We start from the raw sequence: 20,366 nt of genomic DNA, 5'->3' as shown, positions 1-20,366 counted from the left end.
CGGACCTTCTCAAGATCACCCGATGCGTAACACTACCACCGTTAAAAACAACATACGCATTCGTAATGTTATTCAAAGTGAGAAAGCCAACTGCAGAAAACACATCATCATGTGCAATGCCATATAAAGAAAAACATCCTATGGAACAATAAATTAAATGCAGGAGTGCAACACAGATTTACACGGTCTTCTGAAACAACAGCAATTTAATTGTCAACCTGGGAAGGGTTCAGTAAAGTTTAGATTCATCATTTTGGTATAAATGACTTTCTAAGCAGTTACACTATAAATTATAACATATTTTAACTGCACAGTGAAGTACAAATTCCAACATATCTTCACAGCGACATGAGGTATAAATTACAACATAACATTCCGACGTGTCAGATAATTAACTGAAATTTGAATTCCTCCATAATGTAAAACTAAACATGCAACATCACAAAGCATTTGAAGATCGGAGATACTGAGGCGGTGTGAAGAATGTCTCTTGCGTCACATTCGCTGGAACCCCTCGCTTCCTTTCTATCTCCGCGTTATCGATTTAGGAGAACGGCTGATAAATTGTTATGCGTTGTTTACAACATGGCGGTCGCCCTGCTCTCGTGGTTTGCCGACGTCATGTCCTCCCATCTTCCTCCTGCTATCGGACACACTGTTGCCCCCTTGTTTATCGATTTGTAATTAAGCATTTGTTCAATGACACTACTTCGTTACGTTTTTACGCGATTTCCTTCTATTTTTGCCTGCTAAATGAGACGTTTGTCTTCATTACTAGGACGCACAGCTGAATGGAGATACCGGTGTTGTACAGAATCTAAATCGAGGAACCCGAAAGCTACAATGGAGAAGCCAGACCATATATTTTACACATTTGACGTTTTGTCTGCACATGTTTTGAAGCGTGTCCTCGAATACAGTCATTCTAGGAATATTAAGCTATTGGTATTTTCAGACATATGGCACTGTAAAATAATACGATGTGAAGCTGAAATCCCCAAAAGGCACTCCTGGCGTGCGTTTATTCATGCAATAAAACTACCAGGAGATATCTGCTGTTTGTTGGTTTAACAGAGTCGATACTGTTAGTTTTCATCGATATACACAACGTTAAAATTCTAAACAAAACGAAATTGTATTGTATACAGATGTTTGGTTTTACAATTATAACAAAGAATGTTTGATCGGAATAAGTCTTTGGTAGCAATTGTGAGAAAAATGTTTCAGATTTTGTCTCACTGATAAAATGTTTTGTTTTGAACACGCTGCCTGACTAGATCTGGTTTTTGTTTTTACTCTGTGTGGCACTTTGAGCGAATCAGGCCAGATCAGCAATGTTTTGAGACCAGTTTACTCTGCTGGCAAACAAACATATAGAGTTGTATAGAATCGATAGTCCACTATGTAGCTTAAAGGTAACGATCACAGCCTTTGATTAGGGTTCACTTCTCGTCAAAGATGGATGGGAAGTCTACTGATTTAACATAATAACACTTAATGGTTCCAATACTGTGGCCACGGGATCTAGTGAGTATGTGTCTGATACACAGTATCTGGTAAATATGTGTCTGATACACAGTATCTGGTAAATATCTCTGATACACAGTATCTGGTAAATTTCTCTGATACACAGTATATGGTAAATATGTTTCTGATACACAGTATCTGGTAAATATGTGTCTAATACACAGTATCTGGTAAATATGTGTCTGATACACAGTATCTGGTAAATATGTGTCTGATACACAGTATCTGGTAAATTTCTCTGATACACAGTATCTGGTAAATATCTCTGATACACAGTATCTGGTAAATTTCTCTGATACACAGTATCTGGTAAATATGTATCTGATACACAGTATCTGGTAAATATGTTTCTGATACACAGTATCTGGTAAATATGTATCTGATACACAGTATCTGGTAAATATGTGTCTGATACACAGTATCTGGTAAATATATTTCTGATACACAGTATCTGGTAAATATCTCTGATACACAGTATCTGGTAAATTTCTCTGATACACAGTATCTGGTAAATATGTTTCTGATACACAGTATCTGGTAAATTTCTCTGATACACAGTATCTGGTAAATATGTATCTGATACAGTATCTGGTAAATATGTATCTGATACAGTATCTGGTAAATATGTGTCTGATACACAGTATCTGGTAAATATGTGTCTGATACACAGTATCTGGTAAATTTCTCTGATACACAGTATCTGGTAAATTTCTCTGAAACACAGTATCTGGTAAATATGTTTCTGATATACAGTATCTGGTAAATATCTCTGATACACAGTATCTGGTAAATATCTCTGATACACAGTATCTGGTAAATATGTTTCTGATACACAGTATCTGGTAAATTTCTCTGATACACAGTATCTGGTAAATATGTATCTGATACACAGTATCTGGTAAATATGTTTCTGATACACAGTATCTGGTAATATCTATCTGATACACAGTATCTGGTAAATATGTGTCTGATACACAGTATCTGGTAAATATATTTCTGATACACAGTATCTGGTAGATTTCTCTGATACACAGTATCTGGTAAATATCTCTGATACACAGTATCTGGTAAATTTCTCTGATACACAGTATCTGGTAAATATCTCTGATACACAGTATCTGGTAAATATGTATCTGATACACAGTATCTGGTAAATATGTTTCTGATACACAGTATCTGGTAAATATCTCTGATACACAGTATCTGGTAAATATCTCTGATACACAGTATCTGGTAAATTTCTCTGATACACAGTATCTTGTAAATATGTCTCTGATACACAGTATCTGGTAAATATGTTTCTGATACACAGTATCTGGTAAATATGTGTCTGATACACAGTATCTGGTAAATATCTCTGATACACAGTATCTGGTAAATATCTCTGATACACAGTATCTGGTAAATTTCTCTGATACACAGTATCTGGTAAATATCTCTGATACACAGTATCTGGTAAATTTCTCTGATACATAGTATCTGGTAGATATGTGTCTGATACACAGTATCCTGTAAATATGTTTCTGATACAGTATCTGGTAAATATGTATCTGATACACAGTATCTGGTAAATATATTTCTGATACACAGTATCTGGTAAATATGTGTCTGATACACAGTATCCTGTAAATATGTTTCTGATACAGTATCTGGTAAATATATTTCTGATATAGTATCTTGTAAATATCTCGGATACACAGTATCTGGTAAATATGTATCTGATACACAGTATCTGGTAAATTTCTCTGATACACAGTATCTGGTAAATATGTTTCTGATACAGTATCTTGTAAATATGTATCTGATACACAGTATCTGGTAAATATGTTTCTGATAAACAGTATCTGGTAAATATCTCTGATACACAGTATCTGGTAAAAATGTTTCTGATACACAGTATCTGGTAAATATCTCTGATATACAGTATCTGGTAAAAATGTTTCTGATACATAGTATCTGGTAAATATGTGTCTGATACACAGTATCTGGTAAATATGTTTCTGATACAAAGTATCTGGTAATATGTTTCTGATACACAGTATCTTGTAAACATGTATCTGATACAAAGTATCTGGTAAATATATATCTAACACAGGGCTTAGTAAATATATACCTAGCACAGGATCTAGTAAATATATATATAACACAGGACCTAGTAAATACATATCTGACACAGGACCTAGTAAATATATATCTAGCTCAGGACCTAGTAAATATATATCTAACACAGGACCTTGTTAATATGTATCTAACACAGGACCTAGTAAATATACATCTTACACAGGACCTAGTAAATAGATATCAAAGCAGAGGTTTAATAGATATCTGTATCATACATAGGGACTTGTACATAATCAATTTCACTCTATCGAAGGATGGTGGTATGTAAACATCCTACATTTCAGATTTGTAAATCCTGATAAGAACATAATCTTACACTCTGTCTTTTCAGCAGTTAGACAGTCTATAATCATAGGGACTTGACACGAGTTCAAAAGCCATGGTTTATATACAAGTATATGCATTGAAGTAGCAAGGATTGTAACTCCCCAGAAGGGAAAGATGAACTTTTCTTTAAATTTATTTATATTTTTGACTTTCTTATAGTCGTAGACCTTCAAAGTGACCAATCAATAACAACCTGACAAATTATATGCATGTACCGGTCCACAAAATTCCATCTTATTATAGCGTTTGTAGAGTGGGTCAGATTCACCATGCTAGTATTTGAGGAAGGAGTGCAATTTATTATAGCGAGTGTTTATTTTCGCGAAAGGTAAGCGACTGTCATATTTGCAAATACATTATTTCGCGGGTACTACACTACAAAAGTCATTTATTTAAGCACAACAACAGCAAAGTTACATACGCAAGGGATTTGAATTTGCGAAGAATGCTGCTCGCGAAAAAACGCTAAATATAATCCCTCGCGACAAATAAGTCATTTACAGTTTTTCGTAGAAATTTTGTTACTATTTCACTATTCTCGTGTAATCAAGAACAGGAAATCTACGCACACTATGACGTTTTCGACTTTTCTCAGAACTTGTTTTTGTTGTTTTAGCATCAATAAACAATCCCGAAACAACTGAAATACTTTTATCAAATGAGCCTTACAAGTGCTGAAATTTCTTCATTTCTTCACGTGTCCAAAACGTCATTGTCAGGAGAGATTTGGGTGATAATTTTTCTCCATGTCCAATATATATCTGTCATAGTACGCTACATCCGCCTCTTTCGTGTCATAGTATAGCCAACTTCCATCTCTTATTCTCACTCTTTCACCTCTTCTCTTCTTATTTTCTGTCTTATATTTTTTTCAATTATTCATGAATCAATATCTTCTTGTTTTGTTCCCTGCATAATGCCGTTCCTTTTCTGTCAATGTGCATTTAACAAGAAACGGAGATGGATATATATAAGTTGATAACTTGTTTCAAAATCCGATTAATATTGTAAAATATATGTTTATGTATATACATATGAATGAATTAAAGTTTACATTGAGAATATCAATAAACATAATTTTACTTCCTTCTTATAAATAACAATCATTGTTTCAATAAAACAGCGTGGACCGTAGAAAGGGAATTCGTGCGTTTTCAACCAGAAGGATTAAAAATAAACTGCAAGTTTGATCGAACATAAAGGCAATTAAATATAGCATTCCCAATACCAACGAATCATCATACACCCGTTACGTCTTCTTCCTGTTAGTTGAAGAATAACCTGGTAATGAAATAGTCATTGATCACGCGAACATTATGTCCAGTTGACCTTTAGTTGACCTTTAGTAGACCTATCAATATACGTAGCTAAGAGTGCACTACAAGAGTGCTCTCCAACCCAAAGTCTGACTTATTTAGTGCCATTACAAGGTAGACCAGAATATGTTAGGTTAATGTGTAAAAAAAACAGGGGACATAACTCTAGTTTTGTGAATTATTTATTTAAGTCTACTGAGATCTCGTTAGTGTACATACCCCATTAACCAATTGACTATAGCCCAATATTATTGTGTAAATCTAAAATCGATTACTACACCATTCATTTAATTCTAGTAACAAGCGATCCGGTCTCATTCAATATAGTATCGACTTTAAATACATACGAATGAAATGAATAACAGTCTGGATGATGTTTTCGAACAACAAAATCTAATATCACGTCTACAAATATGTGTTATTCTTTATACGGAACACACAATATCTACTGCTGAGCGATATCAGTCGTTGTTTACAACATCTACTGCTGAGCGATATCAGTCGTTGTTTACAACATCTACTGCTAAGCGATATCAGTCGTTGTTTTGATGCCACATCTACTGCTGAGCGATATCAGTCGTTGTTTACAACATCTACTGCTGAGTGATATCAGTTGTTGTTTACAACATCTACTGCTGAGCGATATCAGTCGTTGTTTTTATGCCACATCTACTGCTGAGCGATATCAGTCGTTGTTTACAACATCTACTGCTGAGCGATATTAGTCGTTGTTTACAAACATCTACTGCTGAGCGATATCAGTCGTTGTTTACAACATCTACTGCTGAGCGATATCAGTCGTTGTTGACAACATCTACTGCTGAGCGATATCGGTCGTTGTTTTGATGCCACGGCTACTGTTGAGTGATATCAGTCGCTGATATAATGCCACATCACGTCTACTGCTGAGTGATATCAGTCTCTGTTTTGATGCCACATCTAATGCTGAGCGATATCAGTCGTTGTTTTGATGCCACCTCTACTGCTGAGTGATATCAGGGTGGCTTTGATGCCACAGCTACTGCCGAGTGATATCAGTTGTTGTTTTGATGCCACATCTATTGCCGGGTGATATCAGGCTCAATTTTATTGTCAAATCTACTGCCGGGTCACATCAGTTTCGGTTCTACGTCCATCATATGTTGTCCAGACGATATATCAGTCGGTATCATCGCCATATCTACTCCTTATTTCATTCCGAAACCACAACAACGTATCTTGTCCAATAGTTGTCGTATGATTGTATTTGCCGCCTCTCTAGAGTTAGGCAAAAAAAAACCCAGACAACGATATTCCAGGAAAACTGTTTTTTTAATCCCAATTTCCCCTAAAAACAACATATCCTACTTAGCCTACAGAGATGTTCGAAGTTCGATACTGATTGCCAAGCCATACCGTTAACACGTTGATTAGTGAACACAAGAAATAACATGCCAGATTTACAGATACTGAAAGGAAGTCGGATGTTAGGGTGAGATAATGAAGCTGTATGACTGTGTAGGGGCCATCTGTCCGAGATTATACAGCAATTTACACATTATCATCAATGTAGTCCCATGACTAATGCTTTCCAGCATACAATATATGACACACATTGGTGATAAGTCGATAGCGTCATTCCGCGGCGACAAAAACAACAACATCATTAATAGTGTACTCTATCGTAAATACTGTGGTAATATTCCGGTAAAAATATTGGTTGGAACGGGTGGCTGGGTAACGGAAAATTCGGGAGTATGGGACAAAGGCGACGGAGTGTTTCACGATTAATCACTTTAATTATTTAACAGGTGGCTGTTTTGCACTGGAAATCCATAGACAAAATCAATAGGGATAATCATTGTGACACAAGACGACTCAGTGTGTGTTAAACCAACACGACAATTGATCATATTTCTGATGTCGTGGCTCGTTTTTGGCCTTGAAATTATACATAGGATGTTGGTAACTGACTTTGTGAATGCGATCACAGTTTATTTTCTTGTGAATTACCCGATATACTGAAGCAGATGAATCCGGAAGGAAAACAAATGTTATTACAGTTGGTATACGTAGTAATGATATATTGTGTTAAAATGGTAAATTTTTAATGAAGGGTCGCCCTCGACCATCAACAAGTAATGGAAGAAAAAAAGTAGCACTGTCCCATATAAATGTTAGTCCACTGATGGTTACTGTCCCAAACAAATTTAAGTACACTGATGGTTACTCTTCCGTACAAATGTTAGTCCCCTGATGGTTACTGTTCCGTACAAATGTTAGTCCCGTGATGGTTACTGTTCCGTACAAATGTTAGTCCCGTGATGGTTACTGTTCCGTACAAATGTTAGTCCCCTGATGGTTACTGTTCCGTACAAATGTTAGTCCCGTGATGGTTACTGTTCCGTACAAATGTTAGTCCCCTGATGGTTTCTGTTCCGTTTTAATGTTAGTCCCCTGATGGTTTCTGTTCCGTACAAATGTTAGTCCCCTGATGGTTACTGTTCCGTTTTAATGTTAGTCCCCTGATGGTTTCTGTTCCGTACAAATGTTAGTCCCCTGATGGTTACTGTTCCGTACAAATGTTAGTCCCGTGATGGTTACTGTTCCGTACAAATGTTGGTGCCCTGATGGTTACTGTTCCGTACAAATGTTACTCCCCTGATGGTTACTGTTCCGTACAAATGTTAGTCCCCTGATGGTTACTGTTCCGTACAAATGTTAGTCCCGTGATGGTTACTGTTCCGTACAAATGTTAGTCCCCTGATGGTTACTGTTCCGTACAAATGTTAGTCCCCTGATGGTTACTGTTCCGTACAAATGTTAGTCCCCTGATGGTTTCTGTTCCGTACAAATGTTACTCCCCTGATGGTTTCTGTTCCGTACAAATGTTAGTCCCCTGATGGTTACTGTTCCGTACAAATGTTAGTCCCGTGATGGTTTCTGTTCCGTACAAATGTTACTCCCCTGATGGTTACTGTTCCGTACAAATGTTAGTCCCCTGATGGTTACTGTTCCGTACAAATGTTAGTCCCCTGATGGTTTCTGTTCCGTACAAATGTTAGTCCCCTGATGGTTACTGTTCCGTACAAATGTTAGTCCCCTGATGGTTACTGTTCCGTACAAATGTTAGTCCCCTGATGGTTACTGTTCCGTACAAATGTTAGTCCCCTGATGGTTACTGTTCCGTACAAATGTTAGTCCCCTGATGGTTACTGTTCCGTACAAATGTTAGTCCCGTGATGGTTACTGTTCCCTACAAATGTTAGTCCCGTGATGGTTACTGTTCCGTACAAATGTTACTCCCCTGATGGTAACTGTTCCGTACAAATGTTAGTCCCGTGATGGTTACTGTTCCCTACAAATGTTACTCCCTGATGGTTTCTGTTCCGTACAAATGTTACTCCCCTGATGGTTACTGTTCCCTACAAATGTTAGTCCCGTGATGGTTACTGTTCCGTACAAATGTTAGTCCCGTGATGGTTACTGTTCCGTACAAATGTTACTCCCGTGATGGTAACTGTTCCGTACAAATGTTAGTCCCCTGATGGTTACTGTTCCGTACAAATGTTAGTCCCCTGATGGTTTCTGTTCCGTACAAATGTTAGTCCCCTGATGGTTACTGTTCCGTACAAATGTTAGTCCCCTGATGGTTACTGTTCCCTACAAATGATAGTCCCCTGATGGTTTCTGTTCCGTAAAAATGTTACTCCCCTGATGGTTACTGTTCCGTACAAATGTTAGTCCCGTGATGGTTACTGTTCCCTACAAATGTTACTCCCGTGTTGGTAACTGTTCCGTAAAAATGTTACTCCCCTGATGGTTACTGTTCCGTACAAATGTTAGTCCCCTGATGGTTACTGTTCCGTACAAATGTCAGTCCCCTGATGGTTACTGTTCCGTACAAATGTACGATGGTTACAATACGCAATATCAACAAATCCAGCATGCAAAGATAACACAAAACCACCAACAAACATATGACAACAAAACGACTGTTGTGTTAAATATGTTTACAAGTAACATAACTACGAGTTAGTAACACAGTAACCTCATAGTAACCTCATAGTAAAATACAATTTTTCATACATTTGCATGTCACCAGGGTTGTGTTTTCTACCCGTGAATAAGTCAACATATAGTAATATAGTTACCTGATTAGTAACACAGTTACAAGGGCAGTGGGTTTGTACCGAGGAAGTAACACGAAGCGTTACCAGGGAAGCAACAAAAACCGTTACTAGGGAAGGAACACAATCCATAATTGTGAAAGGAACACAAACCATTATTGGGTAAGTATAAAAAAGTTACTACGAATGGAGCACAAACTGTTACCGGGGAAAGAATTCAAACTGTTGCTAGGAAAGTAAAATGAATAATTACCGAGAAAGTAAGTAACACATCAGTTACTAGGGTAGCAACAGTTATCAGAGAAGGAGCACAAACTATTACATGAAGGAACATGAATAATTAGTTTTTTGCTGGTTTATCGCCCCGCGGTCAGGTCTTTTGAAGTTCGGGGTAGCTGTTGGTTACCTCACCGATCAACATACGGGAGGTCATTCCCATTGCCAAAGGACACAACAACTATAGCAAAGACCTGTCCGTTTCTCAGCTTCCACCAAGGGTAGGGGACGTCGAACCACACACCGCAGATTTTCACCTGATATTTCGTTGTCCAGCTGTCTCCCGACTGAGTTATCGTGGCCAACATGGATAATACAGATGCCGGGGGAGAGGGGTTGGGGTAGGGGTGTGTGTAAGGAGGGGGGAGGGTGGGGGGTGGGTGAGTAACATAGCTACTACAAGGAAACAGTGACAGAGAAAGTAACTGCATGGGGTAGGAACACATTACCAAGATAATATAGATCCGTGCTGGTGTAGTAACACATATCTTTTGATAGTAATAGTTAATGAGATGGAAACAAAATCACTGGGGTAGTGATATTATTAGCATGAAATATTTACCTGTATAATGACACGATCTGCTACTGTTGGTATACATGGATATACAGCTAAATATAAACTACTATAATTACCTGATCCGTTTCTTCTCTTCCTCCTGCAGTTCCTTGGCCCGACCAATCACAGAACGGATTTGTTTGATTTCATCCTCGGACAGGTGCGCCAGATCTGGCTCAGGTGGGTCCGTAGGGGTGGGAAGGCGTGTGGACGACACAGATGAACGACGCTTTGATCCGAACGACTGTACAGACTGCCATTCGGAAGTAGGTGTAGTACATTCGGAGGGGATACTGCTCGACTCATTACCCATAGTATTACTTGCCGTCATGGATATGACATCGAGTAAAGTATTGAACGGACATGATATGAAACACAGCAAACCTAACAAAACTCTCCGGTAAGAAGTGACCAAGGAAAGATAACACAAACGTCGGTGCCATAACTCGAATCGTAGGTAGGGAACAACACTTCCAGTGACTGATTCAAGAGCGACACGCGGGAATCCAAGCATTGATTAACACTAGGGCTTATTTCGAAACGAAAGAAATACAACCAAATCCGAGAAAGACATCGTTTCTAGTCATTGTCTCCAAATCGTAGAACGTATATCAGACCAACACAAATTGAAACCATTAGATTGTATGCTTCAATAGAGAGCAGCCTCATCCAGTAGCGTATACACACACAAAACAATGAATTTTTACATCTTCATCCCACAACGCGTGTGAATGTCATATAAATATTTAATCCAGTGGAGTAAGATCGGGCTACAGACGACATTTGCCGGTTCTATGGTCTATCCTTCCCGCGCTCTGGCAATCTCTTGCTACACTACGTGGACACAGCTCCAACCGAGGAAACCCTGAGCGAAGCAGCATGTTGGTAACGCCAGCATCGGTCTAGAAGCACAGTGTGTATATATTGTCTTTCCAAGTCTGTGCTGCGGCTTGCAAAATATTCAATACATCAGTGGTCGTCAAACTCGTCCTGTATCGATTTGCTAACCCGTGTATTTCAAAGACCAACTTTCACGTAGATTTGCTGCCGCCGATGCTTCCTTCCTTCACGCATGCGTACATGAAATGTACATTATATGGTAATGCTATAAGATTTTAGTCAATAAAAGCGGAAAGCAGTAAACTACCACAAACGCGTTACAATAACGAGTCCAATGGGCAGGAACCTGTAAAGAAGTACCAGCGTTGTCTAAACACGTTGTTTTGTTCCTGTGAACACAGTATTGATGTCGTCGTGTTCGCGTGGACTAATATGAACTATGTTAATAAGGGTTACCTGTATTAGTATGACTACTGTATAAGTATGACGACTACCTGTATAAGTATGACTACCTGTACATAAGTATGACTACCTAGTATAAGTATGACTACTTAGTATGACTACCTGTATTGTATGACTACCTGTATAATATTACCTGTATGTATGACTACCTGTATAAGTAGTATGTATTAGTATGACTACCTGTATTAGTATGTACCAATGACTACCTGTATTAGTAAGACTACCTGTATTAGTAAGACTACCTGTATAAGTATGACTACCTGTATTCCCGTATGCATACGTATAAGTAGAATTACCTGTATTAGTATGACTAGTATGACTACCTGACTACCTGTATTAGTATGACTACCTGTATTAGTATAACTACCTGTATAAGTATGACTACCTGTATTAGTATGACTACCTGTATTAGTATCACTACCTGTATTAGTATGACTACCTGTATTAGTATGACTACCTGTATAAGTATGACTACCTGTATTAGTATGACTACCTGTATAAGTATAACTATCTGTATAAGTATGACTTCCTGTATAAGTATGACTACCTGTATAAGTATGACTACCTGTATAAGTATGACTACCTGTATTAGTATGACTACCTGTATTAGTATAACTACCTGTATAAGTATGACTACCTGTATTAGTATGACTACCTGTATTAGTATGACTACCTGTATTAGTATGACTACCTGTATAAGTATGACTACCTGTATAAGTATGACTACCTGTATTAGTATGACTACCTGTATTAGTATGACTACCTGTATAAGTATGACTACCTGTATTAGTATGACTACCTGTATTAGTATGACTACCTGTATTAGTATGTACCAATGACTACCTGTATTAGTATGACTACCTGTATAAGTATGACTACCTGTATAAGTATGACTACCTGTATTAGTATGACTACCTGTATAAGTATGACTACCTGTATAAGTATGACTACCTGTATTAGTATGTACGTATGACTACCTGTATGACTACCTGTATTAGTACTACCTGTATTAGTATGTACCTGACTATGTATTAGTATGACTACCTGTATAAGTATGACTACCTGTATTAGTATGACTACCTGTATAAGTATGACTACCTGTATTAGTATGACTACCTGTATAAGTATGACTACCTGTATAAGTATGACTACCTGTATAAGTATGACTACCTGTATTAGTATGACTACCTGTATTGGTATGACTACCTGTATACGTATGACTACCTGTATAAGTATGACTACCTGTATTAGTATGACTACCTGTATTAGTATGTACGTATGACTACCTGTATAAGTATGACTACCTGTATGACTACCTGTATAAGTATGACTACCTGTATTAGTATGACTACCTGTATTAGTATAACTACCTGTATAAGTATGACTACCTGTATTAGTATGACTACCTGTATTAGTATGACTACCTGTATTAGTATGACTACCTGTATTACTATGTACCAATGACTACCTGTATTAGTATAACTACCTGTATAAGTATGACTACCTGTATAAGTATGACTACCTGTATTAGTATGACTACCTGTATAAGTATGACTACCTGTATAAGTAAGACTACCTGTATTAGTATGTACGTATGACTACCTGTATAAGTATGACTACCTGTATTAGTATGACTACCTGTATTAGTATGACTACCTGTATTAGTATGACTACCTGTATTAGTATGACTACCTGTATAAGTATGACTACCTGTATTAGTATAACTACCTGTATTAGTATGACTACCTGTATAAGTATGACTACCTGTATTAGTATAACTACCTGTATAAGTATGACTACCTGTATTAGTATAACTACCTGTATAAGTATGACTACCTGTATAAGTATGACTACCTGTATTAGTATGACTACCTGTATAAGTATGACTACCTGTATAAGTATGACTACCTGTATTAGTATGACTACCTGTATTAGTATGTACCTATGACTACCTGTATAAGTATGACTACCTGTATAAGTATGACTACCTGTATTAGTATGACTACCTGTACCTGTATAAGTATGACTACCTGTATAAGTATGACTACCTGTATTAGAATGTACGAATGACTACCTGTATAAGTATGACTACCTGTATAAGTATGAATACCTGTATAAGTATGACTACCTGTATAAGTATGACTACCTGTATAAGTATGACTACCTGTATTAGTATGACTACCTGTATTACCTGTATTAGTACTACCTGTATTAGTACTACCTGTATTAGTATGTATGTATACTACCTGTATAAGTATGACTACCTGTATGACTACCTGTACCTGTATAAGTATGACTACCTGTATTAGTATGACTAAGTATGACTACCTGTATAAGTATGACTACCTGTAGTATGACTACCTGTATAGTACTACCTGTATAAGTATGACTACCTGTATTAGCACGACTACCTGTATTAGTATGACTACCTGTATAAGTATGACTACCTGTATAAGTATGACTACCTGTATAAGTATGACTACCTGTATAAGTATAACTACCTGTATTAGTATGACTACCTGTATTAGTATGACTACCTGTATAAGTATGACTACCTGTATAAGTATGACTACCTGTATTAGTATGACTACCTGTATAAGTATGACTACCTGTATAAGTATGACTACCTGTATAAGTATGACTACCTGTATTAGTATGACTACCTGTATAAGTATGACTACCTGTATAAGTATGACTACCTGTATAAGTATGACTACCTGTATTAGTATGACTACCTGTATTAGTATGACTACCTGTATTAGTATGACTACCTGTATAAGTATGACTACCTGTATTAGTATGTACGTATGACTACCTGTATGACTACCTGTATTAGTATGACTACCTGTATAAGTATGACTACCTGTATTGGTATGACTACCTGTATTAGTATGACTACCTGTATAAGTATGACTACCTGTATAAGTATGACTACCTGTATAAGTATGACTACCTGTATAAGTATGACTACCTGTATAAGTATGACTACCTGTATTAGTATGACTACCTGTATAAGTATGACTACCTGTATAAGTATGACTACCTGTATAAGTATGACTACCTGTATTAGTATAACTACCTGTATAAGTATGACTACCTGTATTAGTATGACTACCTGTATAAGTATGACTACCTGTATAAGTATGACTACCTGTATAAGTATGACTACCTGTATTAGTATGTACTACCTGTATAAGTGACTACCTGTATTAGTATGACTACCTGTATAATGTATGACTACCTGTATAAGTATGACTACCTGTATAAGACTACCTGTATTATGTACCTGTACGTATTAGTATGACTACCTGTATTAGTATGACTGTACCTGTATTAGTATGTACTACCTGTATAAGACTACCTGTATAAGTATGACTACCTGTATTAGTATGACTATCTGTATTAGTATGACTACCTGTATGACTACCTGTATAAGTATGACTACCTGTATTAGTATGACTACCTGTATAAGTATGACTACCTGTATAAGTATGACTACCTGTATAAGTATGACTACCTGTATTAGTATGTATACCTGTATGACTACCTGTATTTGTTTGTACTCTGTGTGACTACCGTCATTATGTAGGTATAACTTTTTGGATTAGTACTAGTACACCCCTGTATTCCTAACTATCTTAAAAGAAAGGAAACACTTTAGCAGTGACTAAGTATACAACCAAGTTCGTAACAATGGCTATCTACCAAATATATACCTTGCCAAGCTGAGCAATAATGACTGACTACCATAGTAAGCAATGGATCATTTCCTAACTACCAAACATAGCAACGAATCATTGATTAACTCCTAAACTAACCAATAAAGTATGACTATATACCTAACCACGTACCAGCAATACTGCATACGTAACCACGTACCAGCAATACTGCATACGTAACCACGTACCAGCAATACTGCATACGTAACCAAACTGTAACAAAACCAAAACAAAACTATAAAAATACTGACTAACTGCTGATAACTGTGAAACATTGACTTTAACACCAAGCAGCGAAAAAGCAGGGAAACAGTGAGTACATGTATCAAAACAAGTAAGGTAAGCGAAAACAATACAGCAATAACTATGTGGACCAATGCAAAGAGGATGTATTGACCAATAAAATAACCCATCGCTTCATAAAACCACTTACCTACTAATGAACACTCTCGGACGTTATGTAGTTCCTGACCAGCCAACCAATCGGCCGACCGACCGACCAACCAATAGATCAACAACCGACCAACGGACCAGCAACTACCCAGTCAACCAACAACCAACCGCCGGACCAACAACTGACCAGCCAATCAACAACCAACAAACGGACAACCAACCAGCAACTGACCAACAACTAACCAGCCAACATCCGAACAACGGGCCAACAACTAACCAGCCAACCAACATCCGAACAACAACCAACCAACCAAACAGACCATTCAGACGACAACCTTATCAAGCAATGGAACATCAACATGCCAGAATATAGGTGACACGCTTCTGTAAGCCTTGGTACGCGATGAACTACATAACAAATCTAACCAAGAATCGCGACGGACCGCTCTGTGGAAAACAACCATGACAAACCATAACATGAAGAATTAACCACGGCACCAGTTTGCGATAACGGGATATCGGAGACGCTTAGTTGATGTTGTAGCTGGTGGAAAGGTTTCCCCTCCATTACCAAACCTATTCTACAAGAATCCCTCTCAAAATACATAATGACAGGGAATATAAATCAATTTTAGTACAGGACTGTACAGAAGAGTAACTTGGCTGACAATTTTGACGTATATTGGAGCTCTTTATCACAGGCGCAATAACGTAGACTACTATCCAGCATAGCGAAATAGGCGACAAAGGACAAGATGCTCGTCGACGGCAGAAGGGACATATTATCACCGTGGGAAATGGCAAGTGATAAAAGCACTGAATAGTCATACGATAAATGACCAACACATAGATATAATTACCTGGCCATGACACACACGTATATATAATCACCCGAACATGACATACACATATACTTCATCACCTGAACATGACAAGCATGTATACTTCATTACTGAACATGGCATACACGTATACTTCATTACTGAACATGACATACACATATACTTCATCACCTGAACATGACAAGCATGTATACTTCATTACTGAACATGACATACAGGTATACTTCATGATGACTTGAACATGACAAACACGTAAACTTCATCATTTGAACATGACATACAGGTATACTTAATCACCTGAACATGACAAACACGTAAACTTAATCATTTGAACATGACATACAGGTATACTTCATTACCTGGACATGACAAACACGTATACTTCAGACACCTGAACATGATATACTCATATACGTCATAACATGAACATGACATACACGAACAGGTCATTACCTGGATATGACATTTAACACATTTCATTACCTGTAAGACACGAAATAACACTTTATGACCCAACCCAGCGGTGCCATAAAAGTCAGTTCATGGTCAACAGTACAGTTATAGAGCAGTTGATAACAATATGTAATGTGAGGGACCACTGGTATCTTAGTATTGGGCTTCATTTTCTTCAGTGTACCTATAACGTATTCAATGACAGTTCAATAGGATTAATGGGCAGGGTTTTTTTTAGGAATCTAAAGAAACTATGCACAGTCGATAGAAAAGAATTTACAGAACCGAAGTGCTGTATCATTCTAAAAAGACGTGCTCAGAGAGTCATTCCAAAAGTTTAAAAAAAGTTTGACTTTGTCTCTAATTATTAGGTACACCATCAATTCATCAAAATGTATTGTTTTATCAAGATAAACTAATCACATAGTTATATTGGGTAGGAAATGTCAATATCGGGTATAGCTACAACGCTGTACACAGGCCGAAGCTTATTATGAGGAAACCTCTGCCACTCCTGAACTAATGCATTCCGTAACTCTCCAGAATTTGTCATTTGGATCCCGTGAATTGAATTTTTGTCAGACAAAGTCCCATAAATGATCAATTGGGTTCATTGCAGGCCATGGGAGAGTCTTTATCACTTTTTGCTGAAAACGGTTTTGCACGAGGCGAGCTCTGTGTCGTTTGGCAGTGTCATCCATTAGGATAGGCCGATCTGCCAATGGATGGACATCGACATGCGAAAACCCTATAGGTCAAAGGATCTCATGATCACGGTACTTTTGCCCATTTCAAGTTCAATCAAGGATACTCGAGCGAAGCGTAGAGTTTAGAGAAAGGCATCCCCAATCATTAACATCACAAATTGTTGTGTCCAGAAAGTGATCCTGATGGTATGCCGTAGGTCTTGTTCTCCAAACACAGGACCCTGCCATATACTCAATGCCTGTTGATCACGTGACCATTATAGTCTTGCTTGTTTGTGCCTTCCAGTCAACAGAGGATGTGTTACTGGTCAGCGATGAGTTTAATATTGTTCAAATGTCTGTTGACGACACGCCGGCTAACGTGAACGTTGTCGTTGCACTGTCCTCCGAGCCTTTTGGGATTGGTGAATGGGGCTCGCCTTGTCTGCCTACACATAAGTCTATCTTATCTATATATAGTCTTTCTAGGTCTGCCAGACCTGGAACGTTCGTCAACATACCCGGTTTGGTTCAGACACTGTATCATCAACCGAGAAATATCGGAATGACTGACATTAAAACGTACAGCTGCTTGCCTGTATGTTATATCATCTTGAACAATTCCAGATTCTTGCCATCTTTCAACATTAGTCAATTTTCAACGTGCGGTTTTTAATTATGACTTACCAGTTACGTAAGTGTAAAATCTGCTTTCGGTGGCAGGCAAACTTGTTTCGTTAAGAGTACGAGGAATCAAAGGTTAATTAAATTGGGTGTATCGCTCGGTGGCATTTAACAACGAACACAAATGGAGACGCTGCAAGGAGTACAAGGTTTATTTTCACAAAAATGAAAAATCAGTTTTGATTATCATTTCAAACTAATATTGATGGCCCTCAATTTACGACAAAGTGTACTAAATCAGTTAATACAAAAATACATTCTGACGACAAAGGTAATCTTGTCTTCATTGAAGCATATTTCGATATGATGTTCTTAAACTTCTTCGAAGACACAGTAAAACCAAGCATTTGGTGTCATATGAGGGGAAAAGAATAACAATCAAGGGCTATAACTCAAGACCATATATCCAGTGTCCGGTGATCACGTGGCTATTGCAGTCACGATTAATTCGTGACTTTTTTTTATCATTCCATCCCCATCCTGTTAATCGGACAATGAAATAGTTCGTCCCTAATCTAGTGAAATCATCTACTTCCACATTTTCAATCGTATTCACTTTAAATTCTCAATCTATTCACTTGAAATTCGGTACACAGTATAGGTACAACTTGAAGATACCACCTTCATTTTTATGCATTTTTTTCTTCCTTTTAATAAAATTATTCCCCTTTTGCTGACCAGTCCTTTCCTGGTTTAACGGGATTAACTAAGTATTTGATGTACACCGTCAGTGTATGATGATGACGAGTACCTTTTCATCCAATAAATATGCTATGCATCATTTGATTTTAGTTAGCGAAAGCTTGATTAATCTACCCCTTCCAGTTTTTACTTGTTAGGCGACATTGTACATGTCAGGAAAATATGAAACGTGCAAAACATTAACTGCCACCCCATGTTGATAACTCTATCCAGGTATGATTGATTTCCTTTGAAAATAATTTAAAAAAAAACTATTCTGAAAACTTAAGTTTCAAATATGAAATTAGTTAACTCCCTCCCCATGGAGTAATGCAGACCCCTGGGTTCATGAAATTCACAGGTTTTATTAGATTAGTAAAATGTTTGTAACCATATCCAAGGTTTTTGAAATTTGAGTCAAATTGACCCCTTTAACTGTCTGGCCATCAGGCCCAGGCGGTCATCCACACAACATCCCAAGGCTCACTGTTGCTCTCTGCACCCCAGAACATTTCAAGGAAAATTGAAGGTCCATGTGCAAGTTACTATTTTGATCCTCTGATGTACATCAAACTAATATCAAGGTCGCATAAAGGTATGTTGAACTGTCATTAAAGCTGGGTGTGGCTCCCTTAAAATCTTCTAACGAGCATTTCAGTCTGTGATTGGTCGTTTTTTTCACCCGAACATGCTCTAAACCAGTCAAATTACTTTGCACAGGCTTTCAATATTGCTATGAAATGTTCCATGTCTGCATAGATCTAAAGTGATCTTAACCCCTGGAGTATCAAGGATGTTGGCAGTCGACACGAGGCAATACCTACATACCATAAAAACGTCTTCCTGTATATACTAATATCATATTAACTAAGTTTTCATGTTTTAAATGGAAATAAAACAAATTATGCTCAAAAATAGAATTTACATTTGTACCTCAGTTCAAAAATAATAGTGAACTGAACAGGTTGATGGAAATCATGGGGAAGTTTTATGGTCTCCAGTGATGATTTATTTCTGTGTGTGACATGAAGTTGGACATATTTGATTTGATTGGTTTAGTTGTTGTATACCTTGCTCTCATTTGAGAATGTGACATTACTCACTTGGGTTGACCAAGGCTTACATGGCGGTTGTCGTTGATGAAGCAGAAGACACTTACTCTTCCGGGACACCTGGTCTTATTCTCTTTGTACTTTATCAGGAGTCTCCGTGTAATCTTTTCTGGTTCATATTTTGTCCTAGTTTTATGGAATTGGAGTTTGAATTATGATTATGTTGCCATGGTGTTTGGTGCTTTTTAAACCCTAGGGGGTGGCGTGGGGTGGGTAATTTGTTATTTCACTGACCTGCAAGTGATGCATCAATGTATAAAGT

General features: G+C 37.5%; 1 protein-coding gene across 1 annotated transcript in view; it reads right to left on the bottom strand.

The window, feature by feature from the left end:
- LOC132559931 (uncharacterized) overlaps nt 1–10,545 on the bottom strand; it is a 68,525-nt gene extending 57,980 nt beyond the window's left edge. The window contains exon 1 of the mRNA XM_060224566.1: nt 10,310–10,545. Coding sequence (XP_060080549.1) covers nt 10,310–10,545 — 236 coding nt within the window. The remainder of the gene's footprint in view (nt 1–10,309) is intronic.
- Between the last annotated feature and the right edge of the window lie 9,821 nt (nt 10,546–20,366).

Source organism: Ylistrum balloti, unplaced genomic scaffold (genome assembly GCF_031769215.1).
Source record: "Ylistrum balloti isolate Yb309-2 unplaced genomic scaffold, AGI_CSIRO_Ybal_v1 Utg371000, whole genome shotgun sequence".
Classification (NCBI taxonomy): Eukaryota; Metazoa; Mollusca; class Bivalvia; order Pectinida; family Pectinidae; genus Ylistrum; species Ylistrum balloti.
The sequence above is the reverse complement of the archived record's forward strand: the minus strand, read 5'-3'. Positions and strand labels throughout refer to the sequence as shown.